This window comes from Channa argus, chromosome 24, assembly GCF_033026475.1.
Source record: "Channa argus isolate prfri chromosome 24, Channa argus male v1.0, whole genome shotgun sequence".
NCBI lineage: Eukaryota > Metazoa > Chordata > Actinopteri > Anabantiformes > Channidae > Channa > Channa argus.
This window is the reverse complement of record NC_090220.1, coordinates 5,425,396-5,446,052: the sequence shown is the minus strand read 5'-3', so window position 1 is coordinate 5,446,052 and position 20,657 is coordinate 5,425,396. Positions and strand designations below refer to the sequence as shown.

General features: G+C 40.6%; 3 protein-coding genes across 7 annotated transcripts in view; all 3 read left to right on the top strand.

The window, feature by feature from the left end:
- The first annotated feature begins 233 nt into the window (after positions 1-233).
- On the top strand, positions 234-3,255 carry c1qbp (complement component 1, q subcomponent binding protein). Its single transcript, XM_067494732.1, has 6 exons — positions 234-633; positions 1,590-1,740; positions 1,847-1,937; positions 2,053-2,148; positions 2,277-2,402; positions 2,529-3,255. Exons 1-6 carry the CDS (start codon positions 381-383, stop codon positions 2,676-2,678), a joined length of 867 nt encoding a protein of 288 aa, XP_067350833.1. The 5' UTR covers positions 234-380; the 3' UTR covers positions 2,679-3,255.
- Positions 3,256-4,742: 1,487 nt separating this feature from the next.
- On the top strand, positions 4,743-19,549 carry LOC137109073 (carbohydrate-responsive element-binding protein-like). Of its 3 annotated transcripts, none has more exons than XR_010912266.1 (17): positions 4,743-5,255; positions 6,480-6,586; positions 6,755-6,837; positions 7,333-7,422; positions 7,978-8,019; positions 10,118-10,292; positions 11,040-11,120; positions 12,960-13,111; positions 13,203-13,815; positions 13,919-13,992; positions 14,749-15,010; positions 15,742-15,857; positions 16,017-16,139; positions 16,275-16,402; positions 16,604-16,727; positions 18,532-18,656; positions 18,764-18,905. XR_010912266.1 is itself a non-coding variant. In XM_067494449.1 (17 exons), exons 1-17 carry the CDS (start codon positions 4,909-4,911, stop codon positions 18,925-18,927), a joined length of 2,808 nt encoding a protein of 935 aa, XP_067350550.1. In that variant the 5' UTR covers positions 4,743-4,908; the 3' UTR covers positions 18,928-19,549. The 3 variants fall into 3 exon arrangements, 2 of the variants coding, with proteins under 2 accessions (XP_067350550.1, XP_067350549.1); XM_067494449.1 differs by having other exon boundaries at positions 14,752-15,010; positions 18,527-18,656; positions 18,764-19,549; XM_067494448.1 differs by having other exon boundaries at positions 18,527-18,656; positions 18,764-19,549.
- Positions 19,550-19,921: 372 nt separating this feature from the next.
- srrm3 (serine/arginine repetitive matrix 3) overlaps positions 19,922-20,657 on the top strand; it is a 72,403-nt gene continuing 71,667 nt past the window's right edge. The window contains exon 1 of one of the 3 annotated variants that reach the window (XR_010912267.1): positions 19,922-20,116. The gene's annotated coding sequence lies outside the window, so the exon portion shown is untranslated. The remainder of the gene's footprint in view (positions 20,117-20,657) is intronic. The other 2 variants (XM_067494451.1, XM_067494450.1) reach the window with 2 other exon arrangements.

Here is a 20,657-nt window from a genome sequence, read left to right as displayed (position 1 = left end):
TTCCAGTCAATACCTAGGGCAGAAAATCTGCCTGGAACTTGCCGTGCAGTAATCATGGCACGTGGGTGGTTTTGTGTAGGAATAGCATACTTTTAAAAACTATTATTTTTTCTCTTTTAGTGTTTAGTTACGTTTTTTATGGAATATGCTTTGTTTTAAAGAAATGTAAAAAAATAAAAACATCAATTCAGTTGCACATTGGTTGACATTTAAAGTATTACTTCCGGTGGAAAGGTCAAAGTTCTGCTAGGTCAATGTGTCCTTCCACACGTGTTTTTTCCTGATCTTCCAGAAGACGCAGAAACGGACGGGTGGACTTTCATTATTTGGTAGCAGACTAATTCATTTGTTATTAGCCGCCTTAATATTCCCGTACAGTCATGCTAAAGTCAGTTGTCCGCGCCGTGGGAGTCGCTGTCCGCATTTCTTCAGCCACCACGTCCACAGCCCGAGCTCTGCCGCTTAGCTGCCCGACGGTTTGCTCTCCAAGTGCGGCAACAACGCGGCCCTTCACCCGGTCTCTTTGGATGCTGAATAACAACGGAGCTTCATCGACGTACAGGCTAAAATTGCTTAGTTCAAAAGTGTTGAATCCCTCTGTATCATGTGGATGTGGAGGACTGCACACAGAAGGTAACGTTCGCTTTAGCTCTTGCTAGCTGACGTTAGTATAAGGCAGTATTGAAGCTTTGGTGTACAGCTACAGTAGAGCAAGACTTTACAGCATAGCGTTAGCTCAATTAAATATAACAGTTTTTCATTCATAAAACATTTAACCAGCCTCAGGCACAGCCGAGTGTGTAACCTTTCGTAATTGAAGTCGGTAGGAGCATAAACAGTTCGCTAGCTAGCTAATGTTAGTATTCACCTTGAAAGAAAAATGGTATCAAGCTAATTCAGTTAATTACCAGCCTGTATGTTATATGTTAACATTGCATTTCTTTAGATGTGCGTAAAAAATATTTCATTAGACCGAATTTTAGTGTAACACAGTCTGTGTATTACGAACACTTACTGCCGTAAATTTACTGTGGTAATACTTGTAGACACGAGTGTGACTAACTGCTTGGTCTCTAGTGGAGAGTCTTACAAATCTAAACATGCTTGATTCAGATATTTAGACCAACAATTGACGAAAAAGTGTGAAAATACTGGACACTGTGTCCGGTGAGCAAGTGTCTTGAGGTATTTAGAAAACAAAAATACATTTAAATATGAAATTTTCCGGAATACTGTGATGTCTAAAATACAGTAACTCTACGTTAATGTGTGGTTTCAACCTATGATAAACCGAAGAAGCTTGATTTCACATGCTGCCAAAAGGAGAATTTAAAATAAAGTGCAGTGTAAGTACACTGCACTTTATTTTAAACTGCACTACACTGTGCTGTGGGAAAATCCAAACACTCCACATGACAATGTAGCCCAGTTTTCAAATTTGTTCTGCTGGAGACTGAGAAGAAATGTAGCATTTGAAGCTTTCTGGAACCAGCAATTATCAGACATAATGAAACTTGTACTGTATTTACTGCAGGTTAAGAAAGATTGAGTTTTCATCTCATCGTGTATCCTGTTATTATTCCTATCAGGCGACAAAGCATTTGGTGATTTCCTGTCTGATGAAATCGGAGAAGAAAAGAAGGTCCAGAAAAGCAAAACTCTTCCAAAAATGTCTGGAGGATGGGAACTGGAGATGAATGGCACAGAAGCTAAACTGACAAAAACTGTTTCAGGAGAAAAGTAAGGCTGGTGGAGCAGTTCCTCATTCCACAATTATACAACTGTTGTAGACGGTGGTACACAAATGAAACTGTATTTTTTTTTCCTCTTTTTTTTTTTTCTACAGAATCACTGTCACGTTCAATGTCAATAACAGCATTCCTCCAAACTTTGAGGAAGAGATAGAACCAGGACAGCAGAAGCCAGCAGAAGAAGAAGTAAGTAACAGCAAACATGGCTGCCACCTGGTTGTTTAAGTAAAATGTATAACATAAAAAAATAAACAAATGTGTTGATTTAAAACTAAATACAATTCCCATTTTTTCCCTACAGCCAGAAATTGTATCAACACCCAACTTTGTTGTTGAAGTGACAAAACAGTCTGCAAAACATTCCCTGGTGTTCGACTGCCATTTTCCTGAAGATGAGGTAAGCAGAGGCTATATTCTTTTTACACAAATCAACATCAGGTGTATAATATTGTCAACAGCAGCATGCCTGTGATTTTCCTGTCAGCTAGTTAACTTAAATGGAAAACATTGATTTGCCATTTGTAGATGGCTCACGGTGAAGGAGAAGAGGAGAGCGACATCTTTGCCATTCGCGAGGTCAGTTTCCAGCCCGAGGGAGATTCAGAGTGGAAGGAAACGAGCTATACGCTCAACACAGACTCTCTGGACTGGGTAAGATTTGGCACAGTAAACCATGGTGGTTATATAAGACACATAACATTAAGGAGAGAACTGATAGCTGTGTTTATCAGGAGTAATTTCAACTAATGATGTATCTATTGCTTCCGTGTTTTTAAGGCCCTGTATGATCACATGATGGACTTCCTGGCGGACCGCGGGGTCGACAACACCTTTGTAGATGAACTGATGGAGCTGAGCACCGCCATTGAACATCAGGAGTACATAAAGTTCCTGGAAGACCTTCAGAGCTTTGTCAAATGTAACTAATGCTAGATTTAAATAAAATTTCACTTTGCCAGGATGTGTAGTAAAGAGAAGTTGGAGGTAAGACTGAAGCACTGAAGTGAACTCTAAAGAGACTGATGATCGCATCTGTGACAGAAAGCTTGTTACCAGCAGACTTACCTGCTTAGTTAAAATGTGACATTATTTTTTTTTTTCCCCGTAACTTAAAGGTCAGTTAGTTTAAATTAATATATGAAGGCCACAAATAATGCAGATCATCAAAATGTGTGGAAATCATCACTAAGAAAGTTATCTCAGTTCCTGTCTTTAATGATCCAGTCAGTGTCTGTGAACGTTAAGCTTCTATCAAACCAATAAAGGCAGATATTGTCAAGATGTGTAGTCAAAATCAAAACACCCCAAAACGGTTCAAAATAAGCCTGTCGTTAAATCTTCCTGACAGCTTCTGGAAATCATACTACCAGCTGGATCTGTAGGAGAAATAATGTGGACTAAGGCTGCACTTCACTCTTTTAGACCATTATACATGAGGTCTAAATTTATCGAATTGAATTCAAATGATGGAATTTGTGTGTCCAATAAAACTATTTGATATTAATGGATTCTTTCTTTATTATTATTTTTTTTAATAATACCAAGTACTTCAGATTATGAGTGTTACTGATTGAACTGCAAAATGTGGATCTTTGTAACAATCTAGATTTTATTTGATTGTTGAAGAAAATGATGTAAAGCTTGCCATATAACTTGTCCCTACAGTGCACCAGACATGATAAAATAATCTCCAGGAACAGAGGTAAAAAAAAAAAAAAAAGGTAATTGTTCTGTAAGGTAAGGTAGGTAGTAATGGGCAAATCAGGATAAAAGTTACTGGAAAAAAATTCTTTCATTGCTGCCTTTTCAGTAAAATAAAAATAAAATTGAATCCAGTAATCTGTGAGTAAGTTAAAAGGGCGAGCTGGAGGTTCTGTATAGGTCCTACTTAAAATAAAAATAAACAGTATAATTTAGGGTGCTTAAACTCCAATATACCCAAGTGCAGAAATGAAAAAGTGGCCTCTGGAAGACCCTGACACTCTTCAATTGTTGCAAATATATACAGTATTTAGGGTAATGGCCTCAATGTTTTAGCAGCGTCCTAAGTGGCCAAAGTCTTAACAGCTTCACTGGAGCAGTTGAGATTAATGGCCTTGCACTAGGGTATCACGTTGTCACAAAGAGAGTCACGCCAAGACAACGGGCTGTTCTTTACCTGTTGCAACCAACTTCCACCCTGTCCATGTGGGGAAGTGTCCCCAGCCAACCTTTGGGACAAATCAGACTGCCCTTTTGTGGCTCAGCCAGAGTCCAGACTTAAACCCCTAAGGACATCTGTACAGAGACCTGAGGATGACAGTTCAAAGATGCTTTCCATCATGGCCCATTCACATTACTAATGAGTCGGCTGGACACAGGCCACAAAGAGACTAACAACTACTTTTCAAAATAACATGAATGGCAAAAAGACAAAATCTTGTCCTGAAAAGATGTAAAAGCTGATACTAAGGATATACAAAATTAGACAATCGTTTGTTTGGTGGGTCTTTCAATTTTTGGATGGGGTTATTGTCTCACCATTTGTCAGTGCTTCCTATCCAGTCTTTGCTGGGGAAGATCTGTCCAGAAGAATGGCCCAATCCAGGCATGCAGAGCTGGTAGAGGACAGGAGGGCTCTGAATACTTTTGTAAGTGATTATTCTTTAATACATTTGCAAACATTTCCAGAAACACTGTAACAAAGTTTGCCTTTTGAAGCGACTCAGTGTTCCAGGTCCACACAAATCTGTTATAGAAATATTCTAGTAATGTTACCTAGTGCATAAAGTAATACTTCCAGTCAGTCCTTGGCTATAAGCCTGCAGCCTGTTACCATATGTCTGAGCAGCTGGATCCATGGTGCAGTTAAGAATATCTGAATGGAGATTGAAATAGGCCAACTTCAAACATGACAGTCTGCATAAAGTGAATATTAATATTTATTTGTTATTTCCTGTCAGGGCAGGTCTATTAATAATTACCGTGCTCTTACACAACAGCTCACGCACATCCCCGCAGTTTCTCTGCGCACAGATGAGGGCCCTCACTGCTGTGGGCCACTGCTCTGAAGCAAAGGGCCTGTTAGAAAATGTGAAGGGAGCAGGAGGAGGCGAGGGGGGATCAGCTGAGGATAAAGTTCACAGTTTGGCCGATGAATCTGTACTGAAAACACACCATGGCGGGCAAAGGGAGAGTTTGTTCAGCCGGAGACAGTCAGCTCCAGGCCTCCTCAGACTCCGAGTCTGAGCCGGAGGGGGAACCTGCTCCAGTGGCCGGTACCGGATCGTCCACCAGCGTCTTCGGCCGCACACAGGTCATCCACAGCGGACACTTCATGGTGTCTTCGCCTCACAGCGACTCTGCACCGCGCAGGAGGAAAAGCGGCGGATCTCTGAGATATGACTTTGACACTGTGAACAGGACGTGGTGCCAAACGTACCGGTACGGTCCGTTCAGCTCTGGAAGCCTGAGCATCGACCCCACTCTGACCCGGCTGTTTGAGTGCATGTCCCTGGCCTACAGGTTTGTCCGTTGCGTGTTATTTCTTCCTTTAAAATGCAGAAAAAGATTTGAAGCCCAGAAAGAAGTGCGTGTTATAACTGATGGGAGTATGTGCTTTTTAGAGCCAGGCCTGTACAAACGTAGGCAATGCACAGAAAATGTTTTACATCAGACTTTCCCTTTCCAGTCACTGAGGCTGAGTTGCATCGTGGTTGTGTTTGCATGTGCTTAAAGAGCGATTTTTGCAGTCTCTTGTGCAACTCTTTGCAAAGTCTTGACTGAACTGGACTTTGAATCAGGCTGGCAGCACTGAAGAGATTAGAGTGTAACTGAGGGAAAGGAGAAAGGATGCCACTTTAAAGTAGCCTTTTCCCCCCACCAAGCTTATTGAAGGTAAAGTGAGCTGATGAAACACTTGAGTTCGACCTCACTCGGTTCCAAGTTTGTAGCTCCTTGTGTTGCTTTGTCACCAGACAAAAGGGACAATTAAGTGGGAGGAACCTTGGCAAGAAGTCAACACTCTTATTGGAACATCTTCTTCTGTGCTTTAGAAAATATTTGTGCTGTGTTACCATCTTACCATCAAGAACTGCCATCAACCTTTGCCCCAAATAACATAGTGTTTCCCTTACAGTCCCTTTGCACCAATTTAGTATTTTTATAACTTTATGACAGTTGCACAATAAATAAAAGATGGCTAACAGTGAAAACAGACCATAAAACTGACACATTAAGGACATGATAAACATAAATGTATACACAGTAGAATGCAGAGCAGGTAGATGTTATTTGTGCAGACAAGTCGTCATTAACCAGACGGTTACTTTTCCTAATAGGTTTTTTCTTGCTGTGTCTGCTGTTTTTGGTGTGTGTGACATGTACTGCTGTCACTCCATTTCAAGCATGTTGAAAATGGTTCACCTTCGCTTCCCAGCAACTCCCTGAGCACCTTACATTAGTATGCCTCTTCTTAGCACTCAGCAGGCTGTGGGACACTGGAAAAACATGCAAACAGCCTGGCAGTGTACTCATGAATTAGCTGATTGGAACTATTAGTCAAAATCAGGACAGGTTTCCAGCAGAGTCCATTTTTCTTCTAATGGGCATCTTGTCATTTTTGCTCTTTTTCAACGTTATAGGGGGGAAAAGCAGTGCATTACATGTTGCCACTTCTTCATAAACAAATTTAATATTTTTAAATTTTTAAAAAACTATTTAATATAAAAATAGCATTTTCTTTTGCAGTGGTAAGATAGTCTCACCAAAGTGGAAGTCTTTTAAGGGTCTGCGGCTGCTGTGGAGGGATAAGATCCGTCTGAATAATGCCATCTGGAGAGCTTGGTTCATTCAGTGTGAGTCCTCATGTCTCCGCACAATGAAGAATAACATTACTGCAAAACACAAGGAGCAGAACATGAATGTACTTTTTCTAGCTGTATTATTTAAGGCCCAGTGACAAGCGTTAACTCGCTGTGCAGATAAATGTGTTGATTCCTTTGTTCTGTAACTCCTGTGTGTAGATGTGGAGAAGAGGAAGAACCCAGTGTGTGGGTTTGTCACCCCCCTGGAGGGCTCTGAGGCCGATGCACATCGAAAGCCTGAAGTGAGTGATTTGTGTTGTTGAAGAATGTTTTTCTATTACATAAAGTTTTTTTTTACTGATTAAATGCACATTATTTCAAACATGATTGTTAATTAAACAGTGATTGGATTTATAGATCGATAAATACATTTAGATAGTTAAATAATTGTTTGTGTTGCAGTAGCTGTTGCACATATATAGGAAGGAATAAGACATCAATAATGTTAAACAATAAAAAAATAATGATTTTCATTTTATTTATAAAGCACTTTACATTTGTTGGCATTTCAAAGTGCTAAACAAGGCAGATTGTAATAATGATAACAATAATAATAATAATAATAATACACTGTACACTGTGCAATTTAATGAGGTGAGATATGTTCCTGTAGTGCCCATTGGAGGTTCCTTAGTGCCTGCTGTTTTTTATGTTTTCCATTGCTAAGGTTGGTTATGTGTAATGTAGTGTGATGCAAACAAAGTCTCAGGCTCAGTGTCTCTGCTTCATGTCAACAGGCAATTGTATTAGAGGGCAGCTACTGGAAGCAGCGCATTGAGGTGGTGATCAGGGAGTATCACAAGTGGAGGATTTACTATAAGAAGAGAGTGAGAACCCCTTTTTCTCTGTATTTCTTGTATTTGTAGCAGCATGTCAGTGTCTGTCTGTGGACTGGTCTGCACTGAAGTAGCTCAGCAACCGTTGCTTGCATTGACATTAAATGTAATATATTCCTGGTTACCAGAGGATAAAACTACTGACTTGTCCAAATTTGCCATAAACAGATCAATTTTTCCACTGGATAAATAAACACACAAACACTTTTCCAGATAATATATTCCTTAATGGCCCCCTTTCTTTTCGTGTAGAGTTGAAATAAAGTTCGCATTTGGGGTGATGAGTGCATTGTCTCAGCACTTACTTTCACTTTAGATAGATCGATGTGAAATTTGGACTCACTTTCACCATTTTAGCTTAAAGTGTAATTTGTCCAGTACTTTGGTTTTTGGCGAAACACCTGCAAAACTATTATCATCATGAGCCTCAGCTGCACTCTATGTTAAAACGCCATATATTAAATATGGTTAACATCACCTGTTCCTTAGCGTGATTCAGTTTATTCCCACAAGAAACTTACACAGTCTGTTTTTTCCTTTTTGCAGCTTCAGAAAAAGAAGGATGATATTCTGTCAATGCTACACGAGGTATGACAAAAGACTCCCTTTTAGTTTATTTTTTTTTGACAAACACAAATTTTGCAGACTTAGCCAGCCTTCAGCGTGTGAGTTGATGACCTGCATTATTTGCTTTTCACTGCAGTTGGAGCTTAACGTTCAATCATTAAATCTTCTGTTTGGCTATTTTTAGTCTGTGGATTTAGTCTTCCCCTCAGTTAACTTGAGAGAAAAAAAAGAGGATGGAAAAAAAGATACAGAACTGTGCAAAACAACCTGCGTCATGGTCTGACATTCGTTCTAGTGCACGTTGATGACCAGCACAGCGACAATACCTCTAACACACCTTCAGGCTTTTCTTTATTCAAGTGTAATAGCTGCAAAATGTAATGTCTTTTAATCAAACGTGACCCACTTCCAGCGGCGTTTTGTAAAAGTTGAGCAGCAGAGGGGCAACAAGTTTATGAGCGACGTCACAGTGGCAGACCCAAACAACATATCAGTAAAAAACTAGTTAAATATGGCAAAGAAAGCGAGAGACTCTGGGGTAGCACCTCATTTATTGTATTCTGATTAGAATGGGACATGTGTCCTGCCAAGTTCTTGCCTTCCCACTATTCCCTTTTTCAACTTTTGTCGTCATTATTACCCTTTAGATTTTGTGTCCATGGACGTCCTCATTTAGGGTCAAAGTTAAGTCAACTGTAATAATATTGCTGGATCTGTCATGTATTGCGGCACATATCAAAAGACAACACAATCAGCATGAGGCCAAAGATCAATAAACCATGTTTTTATGCTCTACATTCCTAAAGTCTTATCTCGCCCTCCTTTCAACAGATTACAAGTTGTGGCCATGAAAAACACCTGAGTAAAACCCCAGGGTTGTTTTTACCATGTTTATGTCATAACAGTCTCCAACGTTTTTAATTGGTGGTGTAATTTTAGCCTCAGTCTTTTCTCATAAACTCTTAAACAAGATGATTTGATACACATTACATTTCATGAAATACTGTAGAATGTTAGAAACAATCTAGACATAAGCCAGTCTCTATGATCTCAGTGTTCAAACATTCAATTGGATAGACACCATCACAACGTCAATAAATAGTATAAATTGTCAGTAATAAATAGTCAACCTTATAAGCTTCATAAAAGTAGCCTTTAGATTGTGCAGGTGTACCTAAAAAAGTGGCCACTGATTGTACTGCTACGTACTCTATGCAAACTGGATTTACATTTGAAACATATGGTGGCTGGAGAATGGATCATACAGTTATTTGATGACCTGATACAACTCTTGTTATTAATATAATGTAATGTAAAAAGTGTAATTAATATCTATTGGAAGTTCTACATTTTCAGGTGCTCATGTTGTGTCCTTATATTTTCTTCCTTCTTGCAGACACAGCAGTTTGTGTTGTTAGGGGCTTTGGGTCCTACTGTTTGTCTGCACGTGAATGTGTGAATTAGGTCAGGGACAAAAGGCTGCTGCTCTTATTGAAGCAACGAGATGTCAGAATAAAGAAATGAACAAAGCTGACATAATGATAGGCTGTAAGGGGCTAGTGTTTTTCAACAATGTGTCAAAAAATGCTTTTCATCATGCACCGTATATATACACACAAACACACATGCATATGCACGCATTACCTTATTTCTACTTTATTCTATATTCGCTGTGAAAGAAAACAAATCAGTAGGCAAATAAATTATAAGTGGGGATGTTGTGTGTTTCGACGTAATCAAACTCGTTTCCGGCCCTGTCTGGGCTTCCCTATAAATGTGGCTTCAGACTTAGAAGTGCAGGATAATGGCAAGAAAATCAAGCTGAAGAAAAGCTTTTCCAACGCAGAGAAAAGATCAGATCTAAGGATTGATTTTCTGTGGGTTTTCACGTGTTGTTGTTTTTTTTAACTGAAAATGTATTCAACAAGGAATATCTTAACATATGGTGTTGCATGCATTTCTCTACCAAATGCTGAATGTGCACAGGAGCAGTGACCCACATGCATTCAGTGCATCATTTGGCTTTTCAGTCCTACCTGTAGGGAGCCCTCTAATGGATAGATTAAAGATTGTCACAGAAACTGAGAGTTTTGTTTTCTCTTTGGCCGATTTGTTTCAGGGTCAGATCTGCCAGGCCAAGCTGGAGAAATGGTCCAGTCAGATGTACCAGCAGCCTGAGCCTGCACCGGTGGAGGCCCACATGTTCGACCTGGACTGTCTCTTGTCTGACATCTCTGACACCCTTTTCACCATGACACAAAAGCCATGTCCCTGGGCTGGTGACCAACACAACGGTGAGTAGACTGAAAGTGGTTCATAGTAAGAAGGAATAATTATTTTGATTATGGATCTCTCAGTTTTGCTCCTACTTCTTTACCTGATGTACATTTTTAGCTAAATAACTGACCAAACTGAACTTTACGAGAGACCGATTAGCGCAGCATAAACCAACACGCAATATCATACAGTATAGTGGGATGTGAAAATCCAGTCTTTTGCAATCTGTCATTTCATGCTTAAAAATGCTTAAAAAAAGCTTCTCACTGTGGGTGAGGGAGTCTCACAGAAATACAAAATGTTCTGCCAAAGTTTGAAGAGTTTAGTTTTTTCATGAGAGATTTTTGTATTTTGTCTTCTCACTGATTTAAAGTGAGCTGAGCTCATTTAAAAACATAAAATACATTGCAAAACCTACTGTACGATATTTTTAACAGAATCTGAAGACAGAGCTGAAGTTGCTTATGTCACCTGTCCTTGAAGCCATCAAAGCATTTGATCATGACTTGTCAAAGAAAGACATTTTACCAAATGAACTGATTTGCTTTCTTGGTGTAAGAGGAGGAGGTACCACTCTTATAACTTGGCTTAGCATAAAGGCTTGTAAAGCAACGAAACCAAACATAAGTCCCAAGATTTCCAAGGTATCCTACAGCATCGTGTCTCACACACACACACACACACACACACACACATTGGCAGATACATTCACATGCAGTTCTTTCTCTCTCATATGGTTAACATTGCATCCCCTTCCTCTTCAGCATACACGAGCAATGCTGATATAATCCAGCCAGGCCTGACTCCATTGCAGCCCAACTTGGAAGATTTCATGGATATACCAGGTACTCTTCACCCTCTGTGTTTCTGTTTGGGATCTTCGCAGAAAGGCAGCAGATCAATAATTCTCAGGTTCATAGCACCACTGCTTTGTTTATGTGCTATGTTTGTGATACTGGAAGTTATTTGGTTGAGCTGGGAGAAGAAGGAAACTGCCGGTGTACTAAGGAAGATGACAGCAAGCCGTTGAGGGAAACGTTGTGAGAACTGTGAAAAAAAAACCCCCACAATAACAGTGAATGAGGTCACCAACAACGTCGACAGAGCAGGGATGAAGATATCACAATCCACCTCTGCACACAGCCTGGCACATTTAGCTGTGTATGGGTTTTTGCTTTGTAGCTGCAGAGAGAGAGTGGTCATGCATGGCACTATTAAGACCACCAGTGTTAATGTAGAGGCTGATCAGTGGGGTAGAAGAAGTGGGGTATACAGGCTTATGCATATACACAGTTTATTATTCAAAGCAGAGTAACTGTAAAGGTCTTAATACTTGACTCTGGGGGATCTGTAAGGGTTAAGTAAGCATCTTAAAGTAAAGTGATAACAATACAGTATGTCATGCAACAGTTATCCTAAGCGCTTTATTGTTTAAAGCAGTCTTTAAAGACCTGATTACTTAGTCCTTTATAATACTTACATATAATGATTAGAGTGTAAGAGGCAGGAAAGGTCCCTTGAGCCACTTGAGAACAAACAGCTACCCCACAGCTAGACACAGAAAGACACAGCAGAGCTTCATGTGGGGAGAAAGAAGCAGGTTGGAGTTCAGTTCCTTGCTCATGGCCAACATGGCTCTGGTTGTTTTGGCCTTTATGCTATTTGAGTGAAGCAATCCAGCAGCCCTTTGGCTGTAAGTCAGCCTTTGTAATCCTCAAACAACCTGCTGCCCACTGCTGGTGTGTGTCTCTGTATGTGCGCACATGTGTGTGTGTGTGTGTGTGTGTGTGTGTGTGTGTGTGTGTGTGTGTGTGTGTGTGTGTGTGTGCGTGCATGTGGCTTCAGGACACAGCATTGGCAGTGTCCTGAGGGATCAGCTGTCTGTCTCTCTTTTTGTCACAAGGTCCTGTGTGTTAGTGAATGTCCAACACACTGCGCACGCACACACACACAAGCGCACTCTGCCATGAATTTCATTTTCTACAAAGTCTTCCTCAGAGCTCCACTTAATTTAAAAACAGATCAGTTTTGTGAGGCAACATGCCACTCCAGTAGTTTGTCCTTATCAGGATGAAAACACAGATGCACTGGTATGTACTGCATTCTCAGATTGTTTACAACGCTTGTATCATGCTGGTTTGGAATACATGTTAATCACAGCTGCTGAATTAGGAATTCAAATTAGTCTCCTAAACTCGTCAAGACTTGACGATTTGAGAAGCGTCGGATGCAAAGAAAATGCTTTTAATCACAGATGGCAGCTCGCCACAGCCATTTGCCAGCACAGCTCCCAAAATATGTAACCTGGCATTTTCGAAGTGAACACCACGTACAGGGAGCTTCACAAGTATTGTGGATAGTGAGTTGTTGTGATGTTTAAGTTCAGTTCTCATATTTGCTGTTACGTTGCACAGATTGCTGACAAAACAAATGTTAAATACGTCTTCTATTGTATGTATTTTACTTCTGTTAGAGTTCAGCTGCACACAACAAATTTTTATTAGATTAAAATTTGGGCTGGTTTTGTTTTTTTGCAGTAGTGTCTGGTCAGAGGTGACTGCATATTGTTGAGTTTAATTTCAGAAGTTTGTGTTGAAAACCTTTTTATTCTTCCAGGTGTGTCAGTTCTCAGTATCTCTTTATGACTGACTGATTGATTAACAGCATGTGTGTGGTTTTCTCAGATATCTTTATGAACTACAGGGGCCAGCCCAGTGAGCACACTGGTCTTGCTGACTGTGGCTGTTTTGAGACCTCCTCCAGCACAGCGTTCGCTCCAGTTCCCTCCCCTGTGGAACCAACTCCTCAGCTTCTCATCGACCCCCAGCTGGCTCAGGTAGTGCAGCTGTTAACACCTTGTAATGCTTGGGAGATAAAGTAGTGCAGTATTTTATTAAAAACTAATTGACTGAATCTTTCTCTTCCAGCCCAGTGTTTCGTGTGACGATTTCCCTCAGCCGTCCTCGTCCAATGCCCAATCAGACCAGGCCAGACCGCGCCAGGACTGCAGTGAATACCAGACATCCAGCATTATACCAGCAGTCATCCCATATGGACCTCAGTCTTACCCTGATCCACCTGTTTCTGTTGCATTCACCAGCATCCTGGAGCAGCCTGCCACTGCAAGTGTTCCTTTTTTGTATCCGGTCCCATGCCACAAGTTTGGTTACTACACAACGACCAGCATGACCTCCACTGTAATCACTCACACCGCGTCCAGCGTGGCGGAGCAGGGCCCTTTGCAACAGGCTGGCGGCTACGGTAACACTCGAGACACATATCCCCAGACGCCGCACCACTCTCTCAGCTACCCCGCTGCTGTGTCCAACCCAGTCCATGCATCACTGCCCTGTGTCACTGCTGCCCACTGCTTCTCAGTGCCAGAAAAGGTGGCTGCCACAGGGGTCAGAGGGAAGCACAAGCAAAAGACAGGAGGAGTGAGAACCGTCGGGCCCACGGTGGCTTTGTCTGGCCCCCCATCAACCGCTGTCAAACCCACAAGCTGCCTGGCTAAACTGCTCTCTTCCAGTGCCCGTGAACGTGAATAACTTCTTACATTCGTTCTGTTCTTACTTTCAGCTTCAAAAAGAACATTTGACTGTTTCTGTCAGACAAAACAAACTATTCCTTGTTGTGCTTTCAGGGAAACCAGCATTGGGATTTGATACTCCTGCAGTGTCAGCCAAAGGTCAGAGGTCAACATCTCCCAGCTCATTGGTGAGTCTGTCCTTTAGCATCATATGTTTATACAGCAACTGACGGCATCTCAACAAATAATGATTAAAAAAGAATATGAAGGAATAGTTTGATTTTTTTTTCTTTTAGCTTTTTACCAAGGGTTAGGTGAGAAGATGAAATTGTCATGTTTGTACGGTTAATATGAAGCTGTGGCCTGTTAGCTTAGCAGTAAGACTCGAAATACAGTTAAAAAGCTCGACGGTCCACAAAATGACTAATTAATATATTAAATTCTATAAAAATGACATGTTGAGTTTTTGGTGGTGGTGGTAAAGAAGATATAATGCATCTCTTCAACTAATAATCTAACTAACTACTCTAATTAACTCAGTCTTTAAAGACTTTAACTTTAATTAACTACTTCACGCATCATATCACTCTCCTATCTGTGCCGTAATTGTGAAGCTACAGTCATCAGCTGTTTAACCTTGTTCTTTATGCCAAGGGAAGCTAACAGCTGCTGGCTGGAGCTTCAGTGGTGTCAGTCTTTTTATTTATCTCTAATCCGAATTTCCCACAACGACCAACTATTGCTTTATTACAGTTGTGACAAGCCAGCAGTTCTTTTTTTAACAGCACAACAGTGGACAAACATTTTTTGTGGTCATAATAATATGACGTTATCTGCATTTGTGTGTCTAGTTGAACCCAGTCTGAAGGGTTCTGTAACACACTACCAGTAGATTATTTTTCTATTGAGTGTGTGTGTGTGTGTGTGTGTGTGTTTATATTTAGCAGTCAAGCAGCAGCACACATGTTGCAGGAACTTCTTCGCAGCTGCAGCATGAAGCTGGATGGCCTGCTGTGATCCCTGTTTTGACACATTTGCACAACAAGAGCAGTCACAGTGGACCGAGCTACAGCACCGCCAGAGGCTCGGCCGTGTCTGCCATGCTCAGCCAGGGCTCCACACACACTGACACAACCCTCCTCATCCCCAAAACTGAAAAACTATCCCCTGTCCAGCTCTACAGCATGGACAGAAGCAGCTTGACTGGTGGGTAATAACGCACCAATGAATCACGCTTGGTTTAAGCATATACTGTAGGATGTTGATAAGTTAAGCAGCCAAGAACGACAGACCTAAAGGATACATGTCCCTATTAGATATGAGGCTCCATGCTAATATTTTCTTTTGACAGTAATTTGCTGATTTGAATCTTACTTACCAGAAGCTTTCATGCAGTAGTGCAATTTTAATTTGAGGGCCCCTCTTTGCTTAGAATAGCAATTTGACTTTTTCTATTACCTCAATGCTATTTGCTCAGCTGAAACCTGAAGCTCAGGCATTTTTATAACAGATGAACAATGGCTGCATTTACTTGAACAAGCTTCCATACACAATAGTTAACATGGCCAATTTATTTTTTCTTCATTTGACGTGTGTTAACTTATTTGTTTTTAAAACTTCAAACTTTTTTTTTTTTATCTTGAGATTTGTTTCAGAATTTTAAGTACATACATAAATCAAAGGTGAAATCAGTGCATAAGACATAAGACAGTTGACAGTAAAATGAGCAAGTCAGAGATAAATAGAACAATAAATAAAATACATGAATGCCAACTAGTGGTGAAAAAAAATAAATCTTTTTTACCACCTAAATGAATATTTAACAGCATAGCCTGACAGCATGAACTTTGTATTTCCTCACCATATTGTAAGTATTGAACATAGAATACTATTTATCTATAGCATATACAGTGTATTTTTCTTTTTCATTGTTGTAGTCAATTTTCCTGGACATTCAGATCAAACTTCACCAACAAATCCTTTAGAAAAAGCCTCCAACCCAGAGTCCCCACACACAAGCTTGTCAGGACTTGGAAAAATAGAATCGAGTAAGGTAGGATATATTGTCTCATTTAATTTACATGATATTTACTGATCTGTGTTTTCAAATAGTCCATCATGGCTCTGAATATTTAAAATAAAGTCTTAAGAAACCGATTGTTGCGTCTGCTTAACATGGTGTTAATTTATTGTTTTGTTTTTTTACCTGCAGCAAACACAGACCCGGAGAGTAACTCACATCTCGGCAGAGCAGAAGAGGCGTTTCAACATCAAAATGGGATTTGACACTTTACATAACCTCGTGACCACACTCAGCTCTCAGCCAAGCATAAAGGTACTGTGAACCGCTGCATCAGAGGTATGATCTTAATGTTGAAAGAAATTATATGGAATGAAGAAACATCTTTTTTTTAAGAATGTCACTGCAGCAATGTTGAATATCTGTGGTCATTCCCTTCTGCTGGCACAGATCAGTAAAGCCACCACACTGCAGAAGACGGCCGAGTACATCAGTAAGATGCAACAGGAGAGAACTCAGCTGCACGAGGAGGCTCAGAGACTCAGAGAGGAGATCCAGCTTCTCAACTCTGCCATCAAGTGAGACCTTTAGTTAGGCTCTACGTCTATATACTGTATGTATGTGTGTACATGAGTGTGTTTGCATCCCCACCAGGGCCAGGTGCATCTTGGGGTTTAGCACTAACAATTTGTGAACTTTAACAGTATATATTTATCTTTATCAGCTGATATGAAGATGCACTGCAGGGCTTTGTGGACTCACTATGTCTTCCTACACAGTGCATGTCAGCAACAGTTACCAGCCACCGGTGTGCCCATCACACGGCAGCGCTTTGACCACATGAGGCAGAAGTTCAGAGATTATGTCCAAGCACAGACTCTGCAAAACTGGAAGTTCTGGATTGTATCCTTATGAATGTAAATCAGTAAGGTACAACCTCAATTCCCAAAAAGTTGGGAGGATGTGTAAACATGAATAGAAACAGAATGCAATGAATTGCAAATTTCATCAACCCATATTTTATTCGCAATAGAACGTAAACAACATATCAGATGTTGAAACTGGGACTTTTTTTTAAAATATTAGCTTATTTTGAATTTCATGGCAGCAACACATCTCAAAAAAGTTGGAAGAGGGTGATGTTTACCATTGTGTTGCATGCCCTCTTTTTTTTAACAACTGTCTGGAAAGTGAGGAGAATAGTTGCTGGAGTTTAGGAGACGAATGCTGTCCCATTCAAGTCTGATGCAGGATTCTAGCTGCTCAACAGTCCTGGGCCTTTGTTGTTGATTTTTTTGTTTTATAATGCATGTGTTCACAGACAGTTATTTCTGGAAGTCTTCCTGAGCCCATGCAGTGATGTTTAGTAAAGAATCATGCCTGTTTTTAATGCAGTGCTGCCTGAGGGCCCAAAGATCAACCGTATCCAGTTTTGATCTTCAGCCTTGTTCCTTCTGCACAGAGATTCCTCCTGATTCTCTACATTTTTTGATGTTATATACTGTTGAAGGTGTTATATTTGAAGTCATAGCTATTCAATGTTGAGGAACATTTTTCTGAAAATGTTCCACAATTTTTAGACACAGTTTGTGGCAGATCGGTGAAACTCTGCCCATCTCCACTTTCGAGAGGCTCTGCCTCTCTGAAATGCTCCTTTATACCCAGTCATGTTAGTGATCTGTTACCAGTTAACCTAAGAAGTTGTTTTTTTGTTGGCAATTACTTTTCCGGCTTTTTTTGCCCCTCTTTTAACTTTTTTGATATGTGTTGCTGCCCTCAAATTCAAAATAAATATTTTCCATGAAATCGTAAAATTTCTCAGTTTCAACATCTGATATGTTGTTCATGTTCTATTGTGAACAAAAATGGTTTGATGAGATTTGCAAATCATTACATTCTGTTTTGATTTGCATTTTCACATTTTCCAACTTTTGTGCAATTGGGGTTGTGGTTACCTGCAGAATAAACTGACTTTTTAGAGATTAGAGATTATGTTTTGAAACCTTGGATTGAAATTTTGAATCCCGGTGAGCCAATTATCCAAAGTGTCATGCTAATCTGAACAGATAGAGAGAAGAATGCTGCATGAAATGGACTCCTTGGTACAGTACATGTAAGAAATTAAGTAATCTGGGCTTTGACTGATTTAAGAATAAATCTGCAGTTATAATTCATAAAAAACACATTATTCATCTGGCGCACCTCACTGTAATTAGAAAGATAAAATAAATGTGTGTTGCATCAAAATATGTAAATTTGATCCGTGACTCTTTCCATAACGATCACCTAATCCATTACTGCTGCCCTGCTTATCTCGCAGGCAAGATAAGAAGATTAAATTACAATTTTATCATATTTGTGTGTTGCACAAAATACCTCGAGGGTGTTTCCTCTCCATAAATATTAAGATGTTTTCTATGGTTCCCTTGCAGACCGTGATTTTGTCTTAATCTGTATGACGATATTCTAAATTCGGAAACGTCAGTCTTCCAAGTGGCTTTTTTTGTCTTTACAAAGTCAAGATGGCATCATTTACCTGGAATTTGACCATTCATTTTCTAACCTCATCACAGACAGTGCTTTTTAAACACAGTCATTTCTTGATAATCAGCAGCCTTAAAACAGTTTAGTAAATGCTTTTTATTAAGACTCTTATATTCATACAGTCTTGTGCCAGACTACTTTCCTCAGCTCACTGTTAGTTCAGTATTATCATTGAGCCTCTGTTTGAGTCCTACAATGGTATGGTGTCCACCGCCAGTGTGGAGGACCTGTGTCAGTCCACTCTGTCCTGGCTGGACCAGCACTGCTCCTTGCCTGCCCTAAGACCCAGTAAGTCCTCTACAACTGTTTTTTCCGCAGTTTGATAGTGGTGCTGTCATTCCATGCATTTCTTGTTGTTCTTTTACTGTGTTTTTTCTGTATGTGTGTCCACTCAGTGGTTCTAAGATCACTCCGTCTTCTGAGTACCACCACATCCATCCTGACGGACCCTAGTCTACTACCAGAGCAGGCCACCCTCACTGTCACTCAGGATGACCTTGCTGCCACACTGGACCACTCCTCACAGCCCCCCACTCAGGAGAGTACACACCCCATGTGACCATGAAGATCAGGCTCAGTGGAAACTTAGCTGGAACCTGAGGCACAGGAGACCAAAAAAAGACACAACTCACAGGACTCAACTTTGAGACTATACGTAATCAATAATCGCATCTGAATAAAACCCACCACCTACAAAGACAATCTGTTCCAGTGCACCCAGAAATCACAGGAACTATATTTGACATATGAATTTGTTCTGATGATATATTTGTAATATACACATGTAGTTATTCCCCAGCCTTAAACTTAAACTTAAACTGGTCACTTTTTTTGCAAAAGTAGAAGCTTGAATGAGTGTGAGGAGACGTCAGTTACCGTGACAATGATGGATCGCTTCATTATTCTCAGTTCCTTTGACATGTCAAGTTATGTTTATTGTGTTTTATTTATTATTGCCCTCAATTACTAACCTTTACTCAGTGGAATAACGTCTACCACAGCGCACATTTGCAACTCACACCAGTGCATGTCTTGTGAGTAATTTACAGGGGTTGTGTAATTTTCTGGTTCTCAAAGTCTGCAGACCACCAGGGTTCATTACAAGTAATCTATAGAGTTCAGTGAAAAATGAAAAATTGTTAAATTAATGAGAATATATGAAAATGTAAAAGGATGGTGTGATTAAAGACTTCAGTATTAAGGTTGTGCAGTTTTACACAAACAATCCCAGGGTTCCTTTGGACCAGGACAGATTGATAACCGACATTAAAACACAGTATGCAGTATGTGTCGCTAAATTTAATGGCCCTAAATTGGCATATAAATATATACGTGCGTATTTTTTTTAGGGAAATTGAACTGCGCCACACTGAAACAAACGGAAACAAACAGAAAAACTTGGAGGATAACGACGCTAGGTGGCGCTGTGTCAGTGCTCTTTAACTCCCTGCCGCTCTGTGCTGCACACGCTCCTCCGCTCCAACAGGAGGCGCTGTGTGGCGCAGGCGGGGCCGGATAAACGCAGACTCGGGTTTTTGTTCCCAGAGCTCCTCAGTGCGCTGTCCACTTCAGCACCACAAGCCGAGCGGAGGCAGCGGGCTAGCTAACGCTGAAGAGGAGCAGCTGAAGCCACGGCTCAACATCAGCACCAGCAGCGACAAGAGTCCCACATACAAAAAATACAGAAAAATACTCACCGTTATCCGCCAGAAACGCCGACATCAACGAGACAAAAGACCGCAGAGAAGGTGAGAGTTTTCGAAGAAGCTCGAATAGGATCAAGTTGGTGTAGAGAGGGATAAAAACGGGCATCACGGAGGAAGCTCCGCTTCCCTTCCTGGTTCATAAATATTGTATGTGCGTATAAAGGCGGTTTTGGCATTAGCTTTTTGTTGTGTTTGAAACCCATATGTTTATCCCACGGTTCCTTTGTTGGAGAGGCAGTACAGCACTTTAGTAATGGGCTGAGCCCCCGCTCGCTTTGCAGACGCTGGTGTTTTATAACTCGTCGGTATCCGCTGCTGCACTATGACCAGCTGCTGCCTCTTTATTTCCCTCCGTGCTAGCTGTGGGACGTTTAATGTCACTCCTGGTGGAGCGCTGCTCTTATTTTCATGAATTGAGGGGCGTATTGTGTGCTTAAACCTCCACTCAAAGCGCGTTCGTTTGCAGAATGAAGCAGCGTTTAAGGCTGGACACAGAACAGTAAATACGAAAGGATCATTATTAGGTTATTTAGCAGTTTCGAATATGTGGATGTGAATAACTAGGAATTTGCTGAAAGAGGCA